Source organism: Gymnoscopelus braueri (assembly GCF_963280865.1).
Source record: "Gymnoscopelus braueri genome assembly, chromosome: 10".
NCBI classification, from domain to species: Eukaryota; Metazoa; Chordata; class Actinopteri; order Myctophiformes; family Myctophidae; genus Gymnoscopelus; species Gymnoscopelus braueri.
The window spans coordinates 507,714-527,195 of NC_137611.1; the positions used below are offsets into that span (position 1 = coordinate 507,714).

Here is a 19,482-nt window from a genome sequence, read left to right on the forward strand (position 1 = left end):
CTAACATTTCTAAAGCCTTTTCAACTGCAAACTGGTCGATGCCTACACCCCTGCCCGACCACTTCGGTCTGCCACCTCGGGGCGACTGATTGCCTCGTCACTCAAGGGTCCTTCTGGCCGATCCACACGGTCACGACTCTTTTCTGTTCTGGCCCCACAGTGGTGGAATGAACTTCCCACTGATGTTAGGACAGCAGAGTCACTGCCCATATTTCGCCGCAGGCTGAAAACTCACCTCTTCAGGAAACACTACCCTTCCTCTCTGCCTGACCTACTTGTTGTTAACTAGTTGTATGAACGCTTGTTTTCTATTGCTGTATTGTTTATTGGATTATTGGATTGTTTATTGGATTATTGGATTGTTTATTGGATCTTGTTTAGTCGATATACTTATTTGTTTTAGCTCATGCTCATTTGATTTAGCTATTTTGTCTCATCTGTTTAAGGAAATAGGTAGCTGATATATTGCACTTTTACCTTAGCGCTAGGTATACTCTTGGTTGCTTGTTTATGCAGAAAATGCACTAAAGACTTCTGGTGATTAGTAGTTTTCGTTCCCTACCTATGTTGAATACACTTATTGTAAGTCGCTTTGGATAAAAGCGTCTGCTATATGACTGTAATGTAATGTAATGTAATGTAATGCAATGAAAAAATAAATCTTTGCCTGCGGGTGTCGCTGCTGAGGGATTTTGCCTGTCAATCATCGCCTCTGCTCCGCCCCCCCAAAGGAAAGGATAGGGGAGGGGAGGGGCGAGGAGGAGAGTGGGCGGGATTAATCGGCTGTGACCTCACTGCCAAAGGGCCAAGCTCAGATTACTTTTCAGCCTAATTATTCAGAAAACCCCAGACCACAGAAAATCCACTGAATGTTCAAAGTTCAGATTTTTTGGGTGTGATTGAGGTCATAAAACCCCCCAAAAAATAAAATAAAAAAAGTGAAAATGAATGTCATAGAACCTTTAAAACATATGACCAAACATGTGCGACGCATTGAGAGCTTGTAGATCGGCTATTTTCGCTGAACAACATGCTTCCACAGAAGACATGCCCGAGGCTCACACTGCCATTGACGAGTATGACGAGTTGTGTGTTTTCAGTGGTTTTCCACTAGATGGCGCTGTTCGCTTCTAAGAGAAGCAAAGCAGCAGCACATCACGTGATCGCAAAAAAAACCAGCCCGTTCACTCCCTTGTTATTCCATTTGGAGAAATAGCTTTTTCTCTGTCTCTGTTGCTTTCTGGCGAAAACAACCCACATTCAACTGGCCATAACTATGAAAACAACCCACATTCAACTGGCCATAACTATGAAAACAACCCACATTCAACTGGCCATAACTATGAAAACAACCCACATTCAACTGGCCATAACTATGAAAACAACCCACATTCAACTGGCCATAACTATGAAAACAACCCACATTCAACTGGCCATAACTATGAAAACAACCCACATTCAACTGGCCATAACTATGAAAACAACCCACATTCAACTGGCCATAACTATGAAAACAACCCACATTCAACTGGCCATAACTATGAAAACAACCCACATTCAACTGGCCATAACTATGGAACGAATTATCCCGACCGCCCCAGGAGCAAAGATTTGAGTTAAAAATGTTCGCTTTAAAAATATATATATATTGAAAGAGTTGCGCAAATGATCACGATTTTACAAAAAAAAGCTCACAAGCTTGTAGATCTTCTATTTTTGAATAGCCAAAGTATAAAAATAATGGTTTAAAGTGGTAACACAGATACGTTCCAGGTCTTAATGGTTTAACGGCCAAAAAACGTTCCTTTCAGACCTTCAGCTGCCGTCGGATCCTCTCTATGAAGAAGTTCCAGCAGCTCTCCTTGGAGTCGTCCAGACCCAGAGCTCTGAGCTCCACACGGATGGACTTCTTGATCATGTCCACCTCCTCATCACTGAACAGGTCCGGGATGTCCCCTACAGGACACCATACATGTTATATATGTCTATAATGTCCCCTACAAGACACCATACATGTTATATATGTCTATAATGTCCCCTAAAGGACACCATACATGTTATATATGTCTATAATGTCCCCTACAGGACACCATACATGTTATATATGTCTATAATGTCCCCTACAGGACACCATACATGTTAGAATGTCCCCTACAGGACACCATACATGTTATATATGTCTATAATGTCCCCTACAGGACACCATACATGTTAGAATGTCCCCTACAGGACACCATACATGTTATATATGTCTATAATGTCCCCTACAGGACACCATACATGTTATATATGTCTATAATGTCCCCTACAAGACACCATACATGTTATATATGTCTATAATGTCCCCTACAGGACACCATACATGTTAGAATGTCCCCTACAGGACACCATACATGTTATATATGTCTATAATGTCCCCTACAGGACACCATACCTGATGCTAATGGTGGTGTAACTAAACCTGATGCTAATGGTGGTGTAACTAAACCTGATACTAATGGTGGTGTAACTAAACCTGATGCTAATGGTGGTGTAACTAAACCTGATACTAATGGTGGTGTAACTAAACCTGATGCTAATGGTGGTGTAACTAAACCTGATGCTAATGGTGGTGTAACTAAACCTGATGCTAATGGTGGTGTAACCAAACCTGATGCTAATGGTGGTGTAACCAAACCTGATGCTAATGGTGGTGTAACTAAACCTGATGCTAATGGTGGTGTAACTAAACCTGATGCTAATGGTGGTGTAACTAAACCTGATGCTAATGGTGGTGTAACTAAACCTGATGCTAATGGTGGTGTAACTAAACCTGATGCTAATGGTGGTGTAACCAAACCTGATGCTAATGGTGGTGTAACCAAACCTGATGCTAATGGTGGTGTAACCAAACCTGATACTAATGGTGGTGTAACTAAACCTGATGCTAATGGTGGTGTAACTAAACCTGATACTAATGGTGGTGTAACTAAACCTGATGCTAATGGTGGTGTAACTAAACCTGATACTAATGGTGGTGTAACCAAACCTGATGCTAATGGTGGTGTAACTAAACCTGATGCTAATGGTGGTGTAACTAAACCTGATACTAATGGTGGTGTAACCAAACCTGATGCTAATGGTGGTGTAACTAAACCTGATACTAATGGTGGTGTAACTAAACCTGATACTAATGGTGGTGTAACCAAACCTGATGCTAATGGTGGTGTAACTAAACCTGATACTAATGGTGGTGTAACTAAACCTGATGCCAGCATGTCGTTGATCAGCACCAGGAAACGTTCGTCCGGGATCTGAGCGTCTGTGTGGAGGAACACCGTCCCGATGTTCTTCACCCCCACCTTGATGTACAGAGCTGCTATGTCCCCCTAGAGGACAGAGACAGAACAACAACATGACGTACAGAGCTGCTATGTCCCCCTAGAGGACAGAGACAGAACAACAACATGATGTACAGAGCTGCTATGTCCCCCTAGAGGACAGAGACAGAACAACAACATGACGTACAGAGCTGCTATGTCCCCCTAGAGGACAGAGACAGAACAACAACATGATGTACAGAGCTGCTATGTCCCCCTAGAGGACAGAGACAGAACAACAACATGATGTACAGAGCTGCTATGTCCCCCTAGAGGACAGAGACAGAACAACATGACGTACAGAGCTGCTATGTCCCCCTAGAGGACAGAGACAGAACAACATGACGTACAGAGCTGCTATGTCCCCCTAGAGGACAGAGACAGAACAACATGACGTACAGAGCTGCTATGTCCCCCTAGTGGTAAGGAGACAGAACAACAACACGGCTGAGCTCACCCTCAGGTCGTTGATGCTGTAACCTTTCCTCAGGGTGATCTGGAACACCTCCAGAGAGCTGAGGAAAGCTGCCAACCTGCACAGACTCTGTTTCCCACTGCCGCCCACGCCCACGAGCAACGCATTACCATGAGGAGCCTCCAGGATGCGGCTGATTCGACACCTAGAGTACAAACACCAACCATCAGTTAATATGACACCTACAATACAATACAAACACCAACCATCAGTTAATATGACACCTACAATACAATACAAACACCAACCATCAGTTAATATAACACCTACAATACAATACAAACACCAACCATCAGTTAATATAACACCTACAATACAATACAAACACCAACCATCAGTTAATATGACACCTACAATACAATACTAACACCAACCATCAGTTAATATGACACCTACAATACAATACAAACACCAACCATCAGTTAATATGACACCTACAATACAATACTAACACCAACCATCAGTTAATATGACACCTACAATACAATACAAACACCAACCATCAGTTAATATGACACCTACAATACAATACTAACACCAACCATCAGTTAATATGACACCTACAATACAAACACCAACCATCAGTTAATATGACACCTACAATACAATACTAACACCAACCATCAGTTAATATGACACCTACAATACAATACAAACACCAACCATCAGTTAATATGACACCTACAATACAATACTAACACCAACCATCAGTTAATATGACATCTACAATACAATACAAACACCAACCATCAATTAATATGACACCTACAATACAATACAAACACCAACCATCAGTTAATATGACACCTAGAGTACAAACACCAACCATCAATTAATATGACACCTACAATACAATACTAACACCAACCATCAATTAATATGACACCTACAATACAATACTAACACCAACCATCAGTTAATATGGCACCTAGAGTACAAACACCAACCATCAATTAATATGACATCTACAATACAATACTAACACCAACCATCAGTTAATATGACACCTACAATACAATACAAACACCAACCATCAATTAATATGACACCTACAATACAATACAAACACCAACCATCAATTAATATGACACCTACAATACAATACTAACACCAACCATCAATTAATATGACACCTACCATACAATACAAACACCAACCATCAATTAATATGACACCTAGAGTACAAACACCAACCATCAATTAATATGACACCTACAATACAATACTAACACCAACCATCAATTAATATGACACCTACAATACAATACTAACACCAACCATCAGTTAATATGGCACCTAGAGTACAAACACCAACCATCAATTAATATGACATCTACAATACAATACTAACACCAACCATCAGTTAATATGACACCTACAATACAATACAAACACCAACCATCAATTAATATGACACCTACAATACAATACAAACACCAACCATCAATTAATATGACACCTACAATACAATACTAACACCAACCATCAATTAATATGACACCTACCATACAATACAAACACCAACCATCAATTAATATGACACCTACAATACAATACTAACACCAACCATCAGTTAATATGACATCTACAATACAAACACCAACCATCAATTAATATGACACCTACCATACAATACAAACACCAACCATCAATTAATATGACACCTACAATACAATACTAACACCAACCATCAATTAATATGACACCTACAATACAATACTAACACCAACCATCAGTTAATATGACACCTACCATACAATACAAACACCAACCATCAATTAATATGACACCTACAATACAATACTAACACCAACCATCAATTAATATGACACCTACAATACAATACTAACACCAACCATCAGTTAATATGACATATACAATACAATACAAACACCAACCATCAGTTAATATGACACCTAGAGTACAACCACCAACCATCAGTTAATATGACACCTACAATACAATACAAACATCAACCATCAGTTAATATGACACCTAGAGTACAACCACCAACCATCAGTTAATATGACATCTACAATACAATACAAACACCAACCATCAGTTAATATGACACCTAGAGTACAAACACCAACCATCAGTTAATGTGACACCTAGAGTACAAACACCAACCATCAGTTAATATGACATCTACAATACAAACACCAACCATCAGTTAATATGACACCTAGAGTACAAACACCAACCATCAGTTAATATGACACCTAGAGTACAAACACCAACCATCAGTTAATATGACACCTAGAGTACAAACACCAACCATCAGTTAATATGACACCTAGAGTACAAACACCAACCATCAGTTAATGTGACACCTAGAGTACAAACACCAACCATCAGTTAATATGACACCTGGAGTACAAACACCAACCATCAGTTAATATGACACCTAGAGTACAAACACCAACCATCAGTTAATATGACACCTAGAGTACAAACACCAACCATCAGTTAATATGACACCTAGAGTACAAACACCAACCATCAGTTAATGTGACACCTAGAGTACAAACACCAACCATCAGTTAATGTGACACCTAGAGTACAAACACCAACCATCAGTTAATATGACACCTGGAGTACAAACACCAACCATCAGTTAATATGACACCTAGAGTACAAACACCAACCATCAGTTAATGTGACACCTAGAGTACAAACACCAACCATCAGTTAATATGACACCTAGAGTACAAACACCAACCATCAGTTAATATGACACCTAGAGTACAAACACCAACCATCAGTTAATATGACACCTAGAGTACAAACACCAACCATCAGTTAATATGACACCTAGAGTACAAACACCAACCATCAGTTAATGTGACACCTAGAGTACAAACACCAACCATCAGTTAATATGACACCTGGAGTACAAACACCAACCATCAGTTAATATGACACCTAGAGTACAAACACCAACCATCAGTTAATATGACACCTAGAGTACAAACACCAACCATCAGTTAATATGACACCTAGAGTACAAACACCAACCATCAGTTAATGTGACACCTAGAGTACAAACACCAACCATCAGTTAATGTGACACCTAGAGTACAAACACCAACCATCAGTTAATATGACACCTGGAGTACAAACACCAACCATCAGTTAATATGACACCTAGAGTACAAACACCAACCATCAGTTAATGTGACACCTAGAGTACAAACACCAACCATCAGTTAATGTGACACCTAGAGTACAAACACCAACCATCAGGATAATCAGGATAAACACCCTCTCAGTCCTTTCGTCACTCTCCCATAGCCTGGTAAACCCTCCCTCCGGAAATCTCAATTCCATTTCATTTCAGGAGTGAGTCTGGCCTTATCGCCCATTCTGCAATATTGGCTGTGTATGCCAAACCTGTGCCAAACGGCCGAGCCTATCAGCGTCGTCGCTCATTGTTCTGTGATTGACAGCTTACGTTGGCCAATCAGGTGGCGAGTTCGAGTGAGCCCAAAACACGAACGGCAGCCATCTTTTTCTTGTGCGCTATAATCTCCGCTATTTTTTTACTTCTAAAAGCTCTCTAACTTCTATTTTGAGGCACGGAATTTACTTATAAGATATCGTTTGGATAGAATTTAGTTGTTTAACTTCATACATGTGGTCAATTAATCATGACAAAGCCTATTTAAAAAAAAAAAATTAGAGAACCGGTAGGGGCAGGCAGTGACACCCATGTATCCGAATAAGGCAACCCATTTTGGGCATTCGCCGTCTCAAAAGTCCCGTTGCGTCACATTAGACTGGTGAACTGCTGATTGGCTGAAGGGGAAAAATTATCATTGGCTGAAGGGGTTGTCAGTCAACGGTATTACTCCCGCCCAACTCCAGCCCACAGCCAATATTGCAGAATGGGCGATAAGGCCAGACTCACTCCTGAAATGAAATGGAATTGAGATTTCCGGAGGGAGGGTTTACCAGGCTAACTCTCCCATGCATATACATGTAAAAGACAGTGAAAGTTTGAATGAAGTGCGTGCATGAATGTGTGTGTGTGTGTGTGTGTGTGTGTGTGTGTGTGTGTGTGTGTGTGTGTGTGTGTGTGTGTGTGTGTGTGTGTGTGTGTGTGTGTGTATCTTACACATGTTGCATGGCCTCCTCAAACAGCACCAGGTTCATAACAGCATGCAGTTCATTATAATGCTCCAGAGCGTCTGTCAGAGTCTTGTGAAGCTTCTCCCAGTCTGATGCCTTCAAAAAAAGAAAAACACAGATATACAAATCACCTGGAACTCACTGTGGAACAACCTCATGTCTTCACTGATACCTTTACACTGTGGAACAACCTCATGTCTTCACTGATACCTTTACACTGTGGAACAACCTCATGTCTTCACTGATACCTTTACACTGTGGAACAACCTCATGTCTTCACATGTCTTTTGGACAAAATCTGTCAAAAAATTAGTTTTGCAAAAATCGGCCTCCTGGTGGCGCTATGACAGGACCATGTGAAACATTTGGGGCAGAGGTTCTGCTCTGGCATCCATGTGTGTGTGTGCACAGTTTCACTGTGATCAAGCCAACGGTGCCGGAGATTAGCTGTCCACAGAATGACAGAAGGACACACGGACGGACGGACAGGGGGCAAAACAAAGTCGGAGACAATAATAATAATAATATAATACCTGGTGGTAGCGAGGCTCTCCCGCCCCCAGGGCAAAGTGACAGAACACCAGAGGCTGGTGGATGAAGATGGACTCGTCGATGGACTAGAAAAGAGGAGAGATCAATCAGTTTCATGCAGGGGTCTTCAACAGGGGGTCCGGGACCCTTAGTATTGAGGGTTTAAGTGGCTAATTGTCTGAAAATACACATTTAACATGAATCCAATATGTAGTGGGGGTCCCTGCTTCATCTCTCTCTCTCAGCTAAGGGGTCCCTGCTTCATCTCTCTCTCAGCTAAGGGGTCCCTGCTTCATCCCTCTCTCAGCTAAGGGGTCCCTGCTTCATCTCTCTCTCAGCTAAGGGGTCCCTGCTTCATCTCTCTCTCAGCTAAGGGGTCCCTGTGCTTTAGTTTGTCTTTCTCACTGTTGGCTTTAAAAAATATATATATTCAAAGATTTTCACAAATCTTCAAGATTAAAAAAAATTGCAGATCTGCAAGCTCGCAGCGCAATGATCTATGATCTATGATCTATGATCTATGATCTATGATCTGCTACTTTTGAATATCTCAAAGTATTAACACATTGGGTGCCAGAGGTTTATTAAAATATTATACGTTGAGTGCCTGCATTTCTTCCATCCACTTGCGTTATACGTTTCGTGCTGTGAGAAGCCCAGACGCGGAAGTGCATGTAAACAAAGCGTGCGTGCGAGACGGCGGAGGGTCCCGACTAACGCCTGGAACAATAATATTTCCAACGCGACCCTCCATTGCAGCGTGATCGCCGATCGAAAACGGCTCGTTTCCACCACATTAAAAAGAAATGGAGATATTAAGCTTTTAGTCAAGGAGATAACATTGAAAACGCCGACCGGAAGGATTTTTGACATGGAGCCACATCCAGCCTCTTCTTCTCAGAAACTCCTTGGGTGATGTCAAAGTTTCGTTTTAGCGCCCCACGTGGGCCACTCGTATAAAATAGAATTGGGTCAAAAACGGTCCGGACCGTTTTCGGCACTTCTCGTTTGGACCCTCAAAAACGGTCCGGACCGTTTTTGGCATTCAATGTGTTAAATAATGGTTAAAGCTAAAAATCTAAAAGGACACAGATGTGTTCCCGGATTGAATGGGTTTAATTAGAACAGAATGAGGTAAGGCACCCGTTTCAGTCCAAGCAAAGACTTAAGGGAATTAAAGCATTTATTATTATATGGAACATAGTAGCATCTAATTATTGCAATGACCCAGGGGGTCAGGCCTACATGAGGCTTTGTCGGTCCCCTTTTGCTATCGTTTTCGTCCATTATATGTCCCTCTTTTTGATTGGCCAAGCTTAGCGTGACGTAGTTTAGAAACCATTCAGATTTCCGGCCATTCAGATTTCAACCACTAGGGGTCTGGCAGTACCAGGTCCCCTGGTTCCCTTGTTTATCTATCTATCTATCTATCTATCCATCCATCCATCCATCTCACCTCAAAGTATCTCTTGCCAGTGTCCAGGAGGATCTTGGTGAACAGTTCCTCGTCCTTCTCCTCCATCAGTTTGTCAGAGTAAACCCTGGAGCTCTCATGAAGCCAGAGGTGGACCAGGTCTATGGGATACCGTATGCACTGAGGCAGGGCGAACAGGATGCCCTGCACGCACACGCACACACACACACACACACACACACACACACACACACACACACACACACACACACACACACACAGGACATATGGACATGTATCTAAGTTGTTAATGGACAGATGGACATGTATCTGAGGACAGATGGACATGTATCTGAGGACAGATGGACATGTATCTGAGGACAGATGGACATGTATATGAGGACAGATGGACATGTATATGAGGACAGATGGACATGTATATGAGGACAGATGGACATGTATCTGAGGACAGATGGACATGTATCTGAGGACAGATGGACATGTATATGAGGACAGATGGACATGTATATGAGGACAGATGGACATGTATCTGAGGACAGATGGACATGTATCTGAGGACAGATGGACATGTATCTGAGGACAGATGGACATGTATATGAGGACAGATGGACATGTATCTGAGGACAGATGGACATGTATATGAGGACAGATGGACATGTATATGAGGACAGATGGACATGTATCTGAGGACAGATGGACATGTATCTGAGGACAGATGGACATGTATATGAGGACAGATGGACATGTATATGAGGACAGATGGACATGTATCTGAGGACAGATGGACATGTATCTGAGGACAGATGGACATGTATCTGAGGACAGATGGACATGTATATGAGGACAGATGGACATGTATCTGAGGACAGATGGACATGTATATGAGGACAGATGGACATGTATATGAGGACAGATGGACATGTATCTGAGGACAGATGGACATGTATATGAGGACAGATGGACATGTATATGAGGACAGATGGACATGTCTCTAAGGTGGACATTATGGTACCTGGAAGACATTGGACAGGTCTCTATAAGGTTAATACATGCTGTAATGGACAGATGGACATCAGGGATTCCGTTAGCCGGTATTTACCGGCCATTGACCGGTAAAATGTTTAATTGGCCGGTAATTATAAACACCACCGGCCACCGTGGCCGTTTGGGAAAATGCTGTTATTAGGCTATTTTATCATTTAACTCATAGTAAAAAACGTATTTTTTGCCAATTACCAAACCTGCCTAGGACGTAAAAAACGCAATTTTGCTAAATCATTTTTTAAAACAAGATCTCACCGTCGTTCATCTCTCGAAGGGACACATTTCATTGTAGCACACCCGGATACGGAAATACGTCATATCAAAGATTTTCGAGTTTGGGTTCTGCTTTCAAACGCCTTTTTCTCTGCTTTGCATTTCTCCGCCGAGGAACACTGTTTCGCGTCGCTGTTTTGAAACTGCTACTGCTGCAAAATGGAATGTCGCAAATTGAAAATGTCTTCTCTGGGCCACTCACACAACTACCCTGTGTGTCTACAAACAGTTGAACACGCGATCATAAGGGATTTAGCGAGGTCTGTGGCGAGGTGGAAAAAGAAAGTGAGTTTTCCGTTCACATGACCATGCATGCTGTTTAACGCTGGGCTGGAGGAGAAGGGCTCCGCCCCGACCGTAATGTTTGTTGTCTGAGCGCCGTGCACGACTCGCCTGTGTGTTTAGAAACAACTGGACTTGCGATCATAATGAAAAAAATTTTTTTTGCATTTTTAAACAATAAAAAAAAAAAACACTAAATCGCTGGCAGTGGGCAAACACAGCCAGAAATAAGTCTGGCAGTGAATGAGTTAAGCCTATTATTAATATTATTATTTGGATAAAGTAGTTGCTACAATCATTACAATCATAATAATTTAAAGTTTTTATCATGATCTGACTGTGTGGTTTAATTCCCGACAGCCTGCTCTGCTGCTGCTGCTGCGCGCTGCAATTGCAGATTAGCCTATTCGTTGTACGATGGAGTCGCGTGTTGAAAATATCAGAGCTACAAGCTCACAGCACGTTGCAACGCGCCGCGTTGTGAGCTTGTATATCTGCTATTATTGATACGCCACAACACAGCTGAGAGACACAGCTGTGTCTCCTCCTAATCAGAGCGCTGACTGAGTAGGTGGTTCGCGGATGTTGATAAACAGAACCGGGATTTTCCGAGGTGATAGAATCTGAACCAAACCCAATTGTCGATAAAGGGACCCGAACACGTGTGGGTCGTATATATTTATTTGTTTATACTGAACGACAGTGTCGCGCAGGGAAAGGCTCGCGCCGTAACCGGAGGACTCGCCCCAAAACACCCTCGCCCCCATTTTTCAGGCGGACCAGCGGTTCTTGTATTCTTGTATTTGTTTTACTGATAAGGGTAGAAATAGGTTTAGGATTAGGTATAGTTTTACTGAGGTTAAGATTAGGAATAAGGTTAGGTTTAGGCATAGTTTACTGATATGTTTAGGAATACCAGGTGAATACCGCCGGATTTTCCCCAGGGCGACTGTGTTTTGGGGCGAGCCGCCAGCGGGCGTTTTGGTATTCGTCACGCAGCAGTTCACTCATGCCCACTTTATTCATTTCATTTTTGGCAAGCGACATCTCTGCATGATATAGACTAGTAGATCATATCATTGAGTTATCTATAAGAATAGGAACAGATTGCATCTGTGATAAAGTGGAAAGAAGCGCAGCTCTAACGGTAAAATACAATCCTGCCGGCCATGGTAGCCGGCCCAAAAAATGCCTAGCGGAAACCCTGATGGACATGTCTATAAGGTGGACAGATGGACATGTCTATAAGGTGGACAGATGGACATGTCTATAAGGTGGACAGATGGACATGTCTATAAGGTGGACAGATGGACATGTCTATAAGGTGGACAGATGGACATGTCTATAAGGTGGACAGATGGACATGTCTATAAGGTGGACAGATAGTACCTGGAAGATATTGGACAGGTCTCGGAGGTTGAAGATGTAGTGGAAGCGGATGGCCGTGGGCAGGAAGTTCTGACTGACCTTCTGATGGAGACAGATGGCTGCCTGGAGGAACACAACCAACCACACCCATGACCACACCCATGACCACACCCATGACCACACCCATGACCCATCACATGATGTAACATGATGTAACAGTTACATCATGTTACATCATGTTACATCATGTTACATCATGTTACATCATGTTACATCATGTTACATGATGTAACAGTTACATCATGTTACGTCATGTTACGTCATGTTACATCATGTTACGTCATGTTACATCATGTTACATCATGTTACATCATGTTACATCATGTTACATCATGTTACATTGTAACATGATGTAACAGTTACATCATGTTACATCATGTTACATCATGTTACATCATGTTACATCATGTTACATCATGTTACATCATGTTACATCATGTTACATCATGTTACATCATGTTACATCATGTTCATCTGAGAAACGTCAAGGATACAAACACAAGAAAGTCGTGCGACTTGTTTCCATTGTGGTCCTTGGTCTGAGACAAACAATTCATTACACCAAAATACAGACAGAACAGCAATAAATGAAACACTGTAGAGCTACACCGTATACATACATACATACACACACATGATCACATTACTAATATAAGTGACCCTAGTATTCTGCAAACTTTTCTAAAAGCCATACTTTAACCCTTATGTTAAAAAGGAGATGGCTGCTGATGCTCTTTATGGTCAGGGGTTTACTGCTCCTCCAAATCTAAATGAGCCGTTTCCCATTTCAGTGAATGTAGACATAGTCAGGTCTGTAGACATAGTCAGGTCTGTAGACATAGTCAGGTCTGTAGACATAGTCAGGTCTGTAGACATGGTCAGGTCTGTAGACATGGTCAGGTCTGTGGTCAGGTCTGTAGACATAGTCAGGTCTGTAGACATAGTCAGGTCTGTAGACATGGTCAGGTCTGTAGACATGGTCAGGTATGTGGTCAGGTCTGTAGACATAGTCAGGTCTGTAGACATGGTCAGGTCTGTAGACATGGTCAGGTCTGTAGACATGGTCAGGTCTGTAGACATGGTCAGGTCTGTGGTCAGGTCTGTAGACATAGTCAGGTCTGTAGACATAGTCAGGTCTGTAGACATGGTCAGGTCTGTGGTCAGGTCTGTAGACATGGTCAGGTCTGTAGACATGGTCAGGTCTGTAGACATGGTCAGGTCTGTGGTCAGGTCTGTAGACATAGTCAGGTCTGTAGACATGGTCAGGTCTGTAGACATGGTCAGGTCTGTAGACATGGTCAGGTCTGTGGTCAGGTCTGTAGACATAGTCAGGTCTGTAGACATGGTCAGGTCTGTAGACATGGTCAGGTCTGTAGACATAGTCAGGTCTGTGGTCAGGTCTGTAGACATGGTCAGGTCTGTAGACATGGTCAGGTCTGTGGATCTGTAGAGCTTGTAGATCTGCTATTTAGAAACATTTTAGTACTTTTACTTTTGGTGCTTTAAGTACATTTTGATACCAATACTTTTGTACTTTTACTCAAGTAAATGTTGAATTCCGGACTTTTACTTGTAACAGAGTATTTCTACATTGCCAGTGTTGCAATGCTGATTTGGTATGTGGTTGCACTGTATTTTAATGGCGTGACGCGCATGTGGCTTAACACCTACAACAACAGGTCACACAATGGACCATTAATATGCACTAGGTCATTCCTTTGTTAAAACTTTGTTGAGGTGTGAATTTAAAGTAGTTTTAAATCTATGCGTGTGCCTGCACGTGCTCCTTGTCAAATAGGTTCCTGCACGGCGTGCAAGGCCGTCCCATGAGAATTGCACCCCTGTACATTGCAGTATTGATACTTTTACTTAAAGACGGGGTGCCGTGATTTTCAGTGATCCCCCCCCCCCCCCTAAAACATGATCATCAGGTATTATGGTTATACTAGGAGGAAGATTTTTTTCAAAAAGTGTACAGAAATTGTTAAAATTATGTTTTTATGTGGACACGCCTCCAGTTCATTAAGTATACCTGGTTCTCACCTTAGCACCTCCTCCACCACCTTAGCACCACCCACCTGTCCTAGTCCCTCCTCCTCCTCATGCCCACACCTGTTGTGTTATGATAATGAGGGGGAGGGTATGGCTTTGTGATGTCACTAAAGCGCTGTTTCTCTATTGGCACGTTTGACCCTCAAGGTTTCAGCCTCCAGGAAGAAACTCCAAATAGTCAGAGAAGACATAAAACACCATAAAAACACCACCGGGGGGCTTAATGAAGTTCTATCAACCTCATAGACACATGAAAAACGGAAAAGGTGCAAAAACATGGCACCAGCTCTTTAAGTAAAACATTTTAGTACTTTTTCCACCACTGGATGTAGATATTATGCCCAGTTTCAGCTGTAGTTAAACTGACCCTGGCTGCCAGAGGGAGCCAACCAACCCAACCTTTCCAACATGGTCCCTTGCAGATACTGTAGGCCCCAAGACAAGCCTGACCAGCCTGTTACTGTAGGCCCCAAGACAAGCCTGACCAGCCTGTTACTGTAGGCCCCAAGACAAGCCTGACCAGCCTGTTACTGTAGGCCCCAAGACAAGCCTGACCAGCCTGTTACTGTAGGCCCCAGGACAAGCCTGACCAGCCTGTTACTGTAGGCCCCAGGACAAGCCTGACCAGCCTGTTACTGTAGGCCCCAAGACAAGCCTGACCAGCCTGTTACTGTAGGCCCCAAGACAAGCCTGACCAGCCTGTTACTGTAGGCCCCAGGACAAGCCTGACCAGCCTGTTACTGTAGGCCCCAGGACAAGCCTGACCAGCCTGTTACTGTAGGCCCCAAGACAAGCCTGACCAGCCTGTTACTGTAGGCCCCAAGACAAGCCTGACCAGCCTGTTACTGTATGCCCCAAGACAAGCCTGACCAGCCTGTTACTGTAGGCCCCAAGACAAGCCTGACCAGCCTGTTACTGTATGCCCCAAGACAAGCCTGACCAGCCTGTTACTGTAGGCCCCAGGACAAGCCTGACCAGCCTGTTTCTGTAGGCCCCAGGACAAGCCTGACCAGCCTGTTACTGTAGGCCCCAAGACAAGCCTGACCAGCCTGTTACTGTAGGCCCCAAGACAAGACTCTTTTAGCACTTCTACCTTAGTGCTAGGTATACTCGTAGTTGCTTATTTTAGAAGAGAATGCACTTAATACTTCTGGTGATTAGAAGTTTCTGCTAAATGACTGTAATGTAATGTTAGGGCTTACATTAATGTTAAGGCTTTGGTTAGGTCACCGTACCATGAGCCAATAGCAAAGCATGTGACTCACCAAACAATGATGAGTCATATGCTTTAGATTGACAGACAGACAGACAGACAGACAGACAGACAGACAGACCTGGATGAGGGTCCCCACAGAGCGTGAGACCCCGTAGCTGAAGCCTCCTTGCAGGAAGTGAGCCGACAGGATGCTGGAGAAGATGGTGGCCAGACCGTCTGGACCGGGGAAGTTCACCGAGAACACAGAGAAATGTCTCTGATGTACACACACACACACACACACACACACACACACACACACACACACACACACACACACACACACACACACACACACACAGCATTATTAATGATTGCGCTAGGATCAATACAACTAACATGGTAAACTGTAAGTTTCTATTTATCTGTACATATTGTGGAGTTTCACTGGGAAACCGCCCGACAGGTAGGCACCTCACCATGGAGAAACAGTGGGAGAGAGACAGAGAGAGACCTGGCAGACAGCACCACAGCCTAGGCCACGTCATTGAGGGGCGGTACCTACCTCTCCTCATCATGAATCAGCCCCAACTCAGCGCACCTGTGATGACTGGCTAGGTGTGGCACCCCAAGCTACAAACACAAACGCTCTCTCTCACTCTCCACTGGCTCTCCTGGTGAATGGACAGGTGCTCGGGCGGTAAGTACCTATGTGACATTGCTAAAGTGAAATTGGAAACTAAAGGAATGTCTCTTTTATTTTATAGGCAACCTGCGGAACGTACTAAATGCATGGATTGTGAATGTGAAAGGAAACCCCGACCCTGGGAAGAACCTGTGTTAATGTTTGCGTTATTTTATGATTTGAGTTTGGAAAAGAAAAACATAAACAATGCTCTCTGAGCCAAACCTGCAATAAATGCCCTTTATTGGGTTTGTACCCTGCCTCTCTGTGTCTTGGCCTTGATCAGTGTCCCACAATATACTGTAGAGAGAGAGAGAGAGAGAGAGAGAGAGAGAGAGAGAGAGAGAGAGAGAGAGAGAGAGAGAGAGAGAGAGAGAGAGAGAGAGAGAGAGAGAGAGAGAGAGAGAGAGAGAGAGAGAGAGAGAGAGAGAGAGAGAGAGAGAGAGAGAGAGAGAGAGAGAGAGAGAGAGAGAGAGAGAGAGAGAGAGAGAGAGAGAGAGAGAGAGAGAGAGAGAGCTCTACATATACATATTAACATTATGGGGAGACATCAGCACTGATTATAATGCATCACTTTAATTAGTTACATTTCTAACACGCTGTGCTTTTACATCATAGTATGATCATAATTCCATATGGAAATCTCCCAAATAAATAGGTCTATTGTCAGTGATCTTTGGTCTCATGTTATTTAGACAGATGACAGGTTCATTTGTAGATCTGTAGATCCTAGTTTCTATAGTTTCTATAGTTTCAATGCACAGATGATTTTATATATTTGTTTTTATATTATATTGTTTAGACTGATGCCAGATAGTAGTGTGAAAAAAACATTCCTTTCAGTGAATGATTTTGTTCATGTTCATGGTAATGATCTGTTCATATGATCTGTTCAAACACTAGTCTGGTCTAACTAACACTTGGTCTGGTCTAACCAACACTTAGTCTGGTCTAACCAACACTTAACCAACACTTAGTCTGGTCTAACTAACACTTAGTCTGGTCTAACTAACACTTAGTCTAACTAACACTTAGTCTGGTCTAACTAACACTTAGTCTGGTCTAACTAACACTTGGTCTGGTCTAACTAACACTTGGTCTGGTCTAACTAACACTTGGTCTGGTCTAACTAACACTTGGTCTGGTCTAACTAACACTTGGTCTGGTCTAACTAACACTTGGTCTGGTCTAACTAACACTTGGTCTGGTCTAACTAACACTTGGTCTGGTCTAACTAACACTTGGTCTGGTCTAACTAACACTTGGTCTGGTCTAACTAACACTTGGTCTGGTCTAACTAACACTTGGTCTGGTCTAACTAACACTTGGTCTGGTCTAACTAACACTTGGTCTGGTCTAACTAACACTTGGTCTGGTCTAACTAACACTTGGTCTGGTCTAACCAACACTTAGTCTGGTCTAACCAACACTTAGTCTGGTCTAACTAACACTTAGTCTGGTCTAACTAACACTTAGTCTGGTCTAACTAACACTTGGTCTGGTCTAACTAACACTTGGTCTGGTCTAACTAACACTTAGTCTGGTCTAACTAACACTTGGTCTGGTCTAACTAACTCTTGGTCTGGTCTAACTAACACTTGGTCTGGTCTAACTATAACACTTAGTCTGGTCTAACTAACACTTAGTCTGGTCTAACTAACACTTGGTCTGGTCTAACCAACACTTAGTCTGGTCTAACTAACACTTAGTCTGGTCTAACTAACACTTAGTCTGGTCTAACTAACACTTAGTCTGGTCTAACTAAAACTTAGTCTGGTCTAACTAACACTTGGTCTGGTCTAACTAACACTTGGTCTGGTGTGGTCAGACTGTTGCCTCACACAATGTTCTAATGCTTCTGGTCATTTGGAGATTTTTGTGGAATAGTTAGTTATTATGTCTCACTGTCTATAATCCCAGCCCTCTGTATGTATGGATAGTTAGTTACTATGTCTCGCTGTCTATAATCCCAGCCCTCTGTATGAATAATTAGTTACTATGTCTCACTGTCTATAATCCCAGCCCTCTGTATGAATAGTTAGTTACTATGTCTCACTGTCTATAATCCCAGCCCTCTGTATGAATAGTTAGTTACTATGTCTCACTGTCTATAATCCCAGTCCTCTGTATATAATCCCTCTGTATGAATAATTAGTTACTATGTCTCACTGTCTATAATCCCTCTGTATGAATAATTAGTTACTATGTCTCGCTGTCTATAATCCCAGCCCTCTGTATGAATAGTTAGTTACTATGTCTCACTGTCTATAATCCCTCTGTATGAATAATTAGTTACTATGTCTCACTGTCTATAATCCCAGCCCTCTGTATGAATAGTTAGTTACTATGTCTCGCTGTCTATAATCCCTCTGTATGAATAATTAGTTACTATGTCTCGCTGTCTATAATCCCAGCCCTCTGTATGAATAGTTAGTTACTATGTCTCGCTGTCTATAATCCCTCTGTATGTATGAATAATTAGTTACTATGTCTCGCTGTCTATAATCCCAGCCCTCTGTATGAATAATTAGCTACTATGTCTCACTGTCTATAATCCCAGCCCTCTGTATGAATAGTTAGTTACTATGTCTC

The 19,482-nt window shown here is 42.5% G+C and overlaps 1 protein-coding gene across 1 annotated transcript in view; it reads right to left on the bottom strand.

Annotated features, from left to right (window-relative positions):
• dnah9l (dynein, axonemal, heavy polypeptide 9 like) overlaps positions 1-19,482 on the bottom strand; it is a gene marked incomplete at both ends in the record, with an annotated part of 232,995 nt that overhangs the window by 85,632 nt on the left and 127,881 nt on the right. The window contains 8 exons of the mRNA XM_080438924.1: positions 1,814-1,956; positions 3,245-3,368; positions 3,817-3,979; positions 7,952-8,061; positions 8,499-8,582; positions 9,953-10,114; positions 12,920-13,021; positions 16,345-16,482. Coding sequence (XP_080295050.1) covers positions 1,814-1,956; positions 3,245-3,368; positions 3,817-3,979; positions 7,952-8,061; positions 8,499-8,582; positions 9,953-10,114; positions 12,920-13,021; positions 16,345-16,482 — 1,026 coding nt within the window. The remainder of the gene's footprint in view (positions 1-1,813; positions 1,957-3,244; positions 3,369-3,816; positions 3,980-7,951; positions 8,062-8,498; positions 8,583-9,952; positions 10,115-12,919; positions 13,022-16,344; positions 16,483-19,482) is intronic.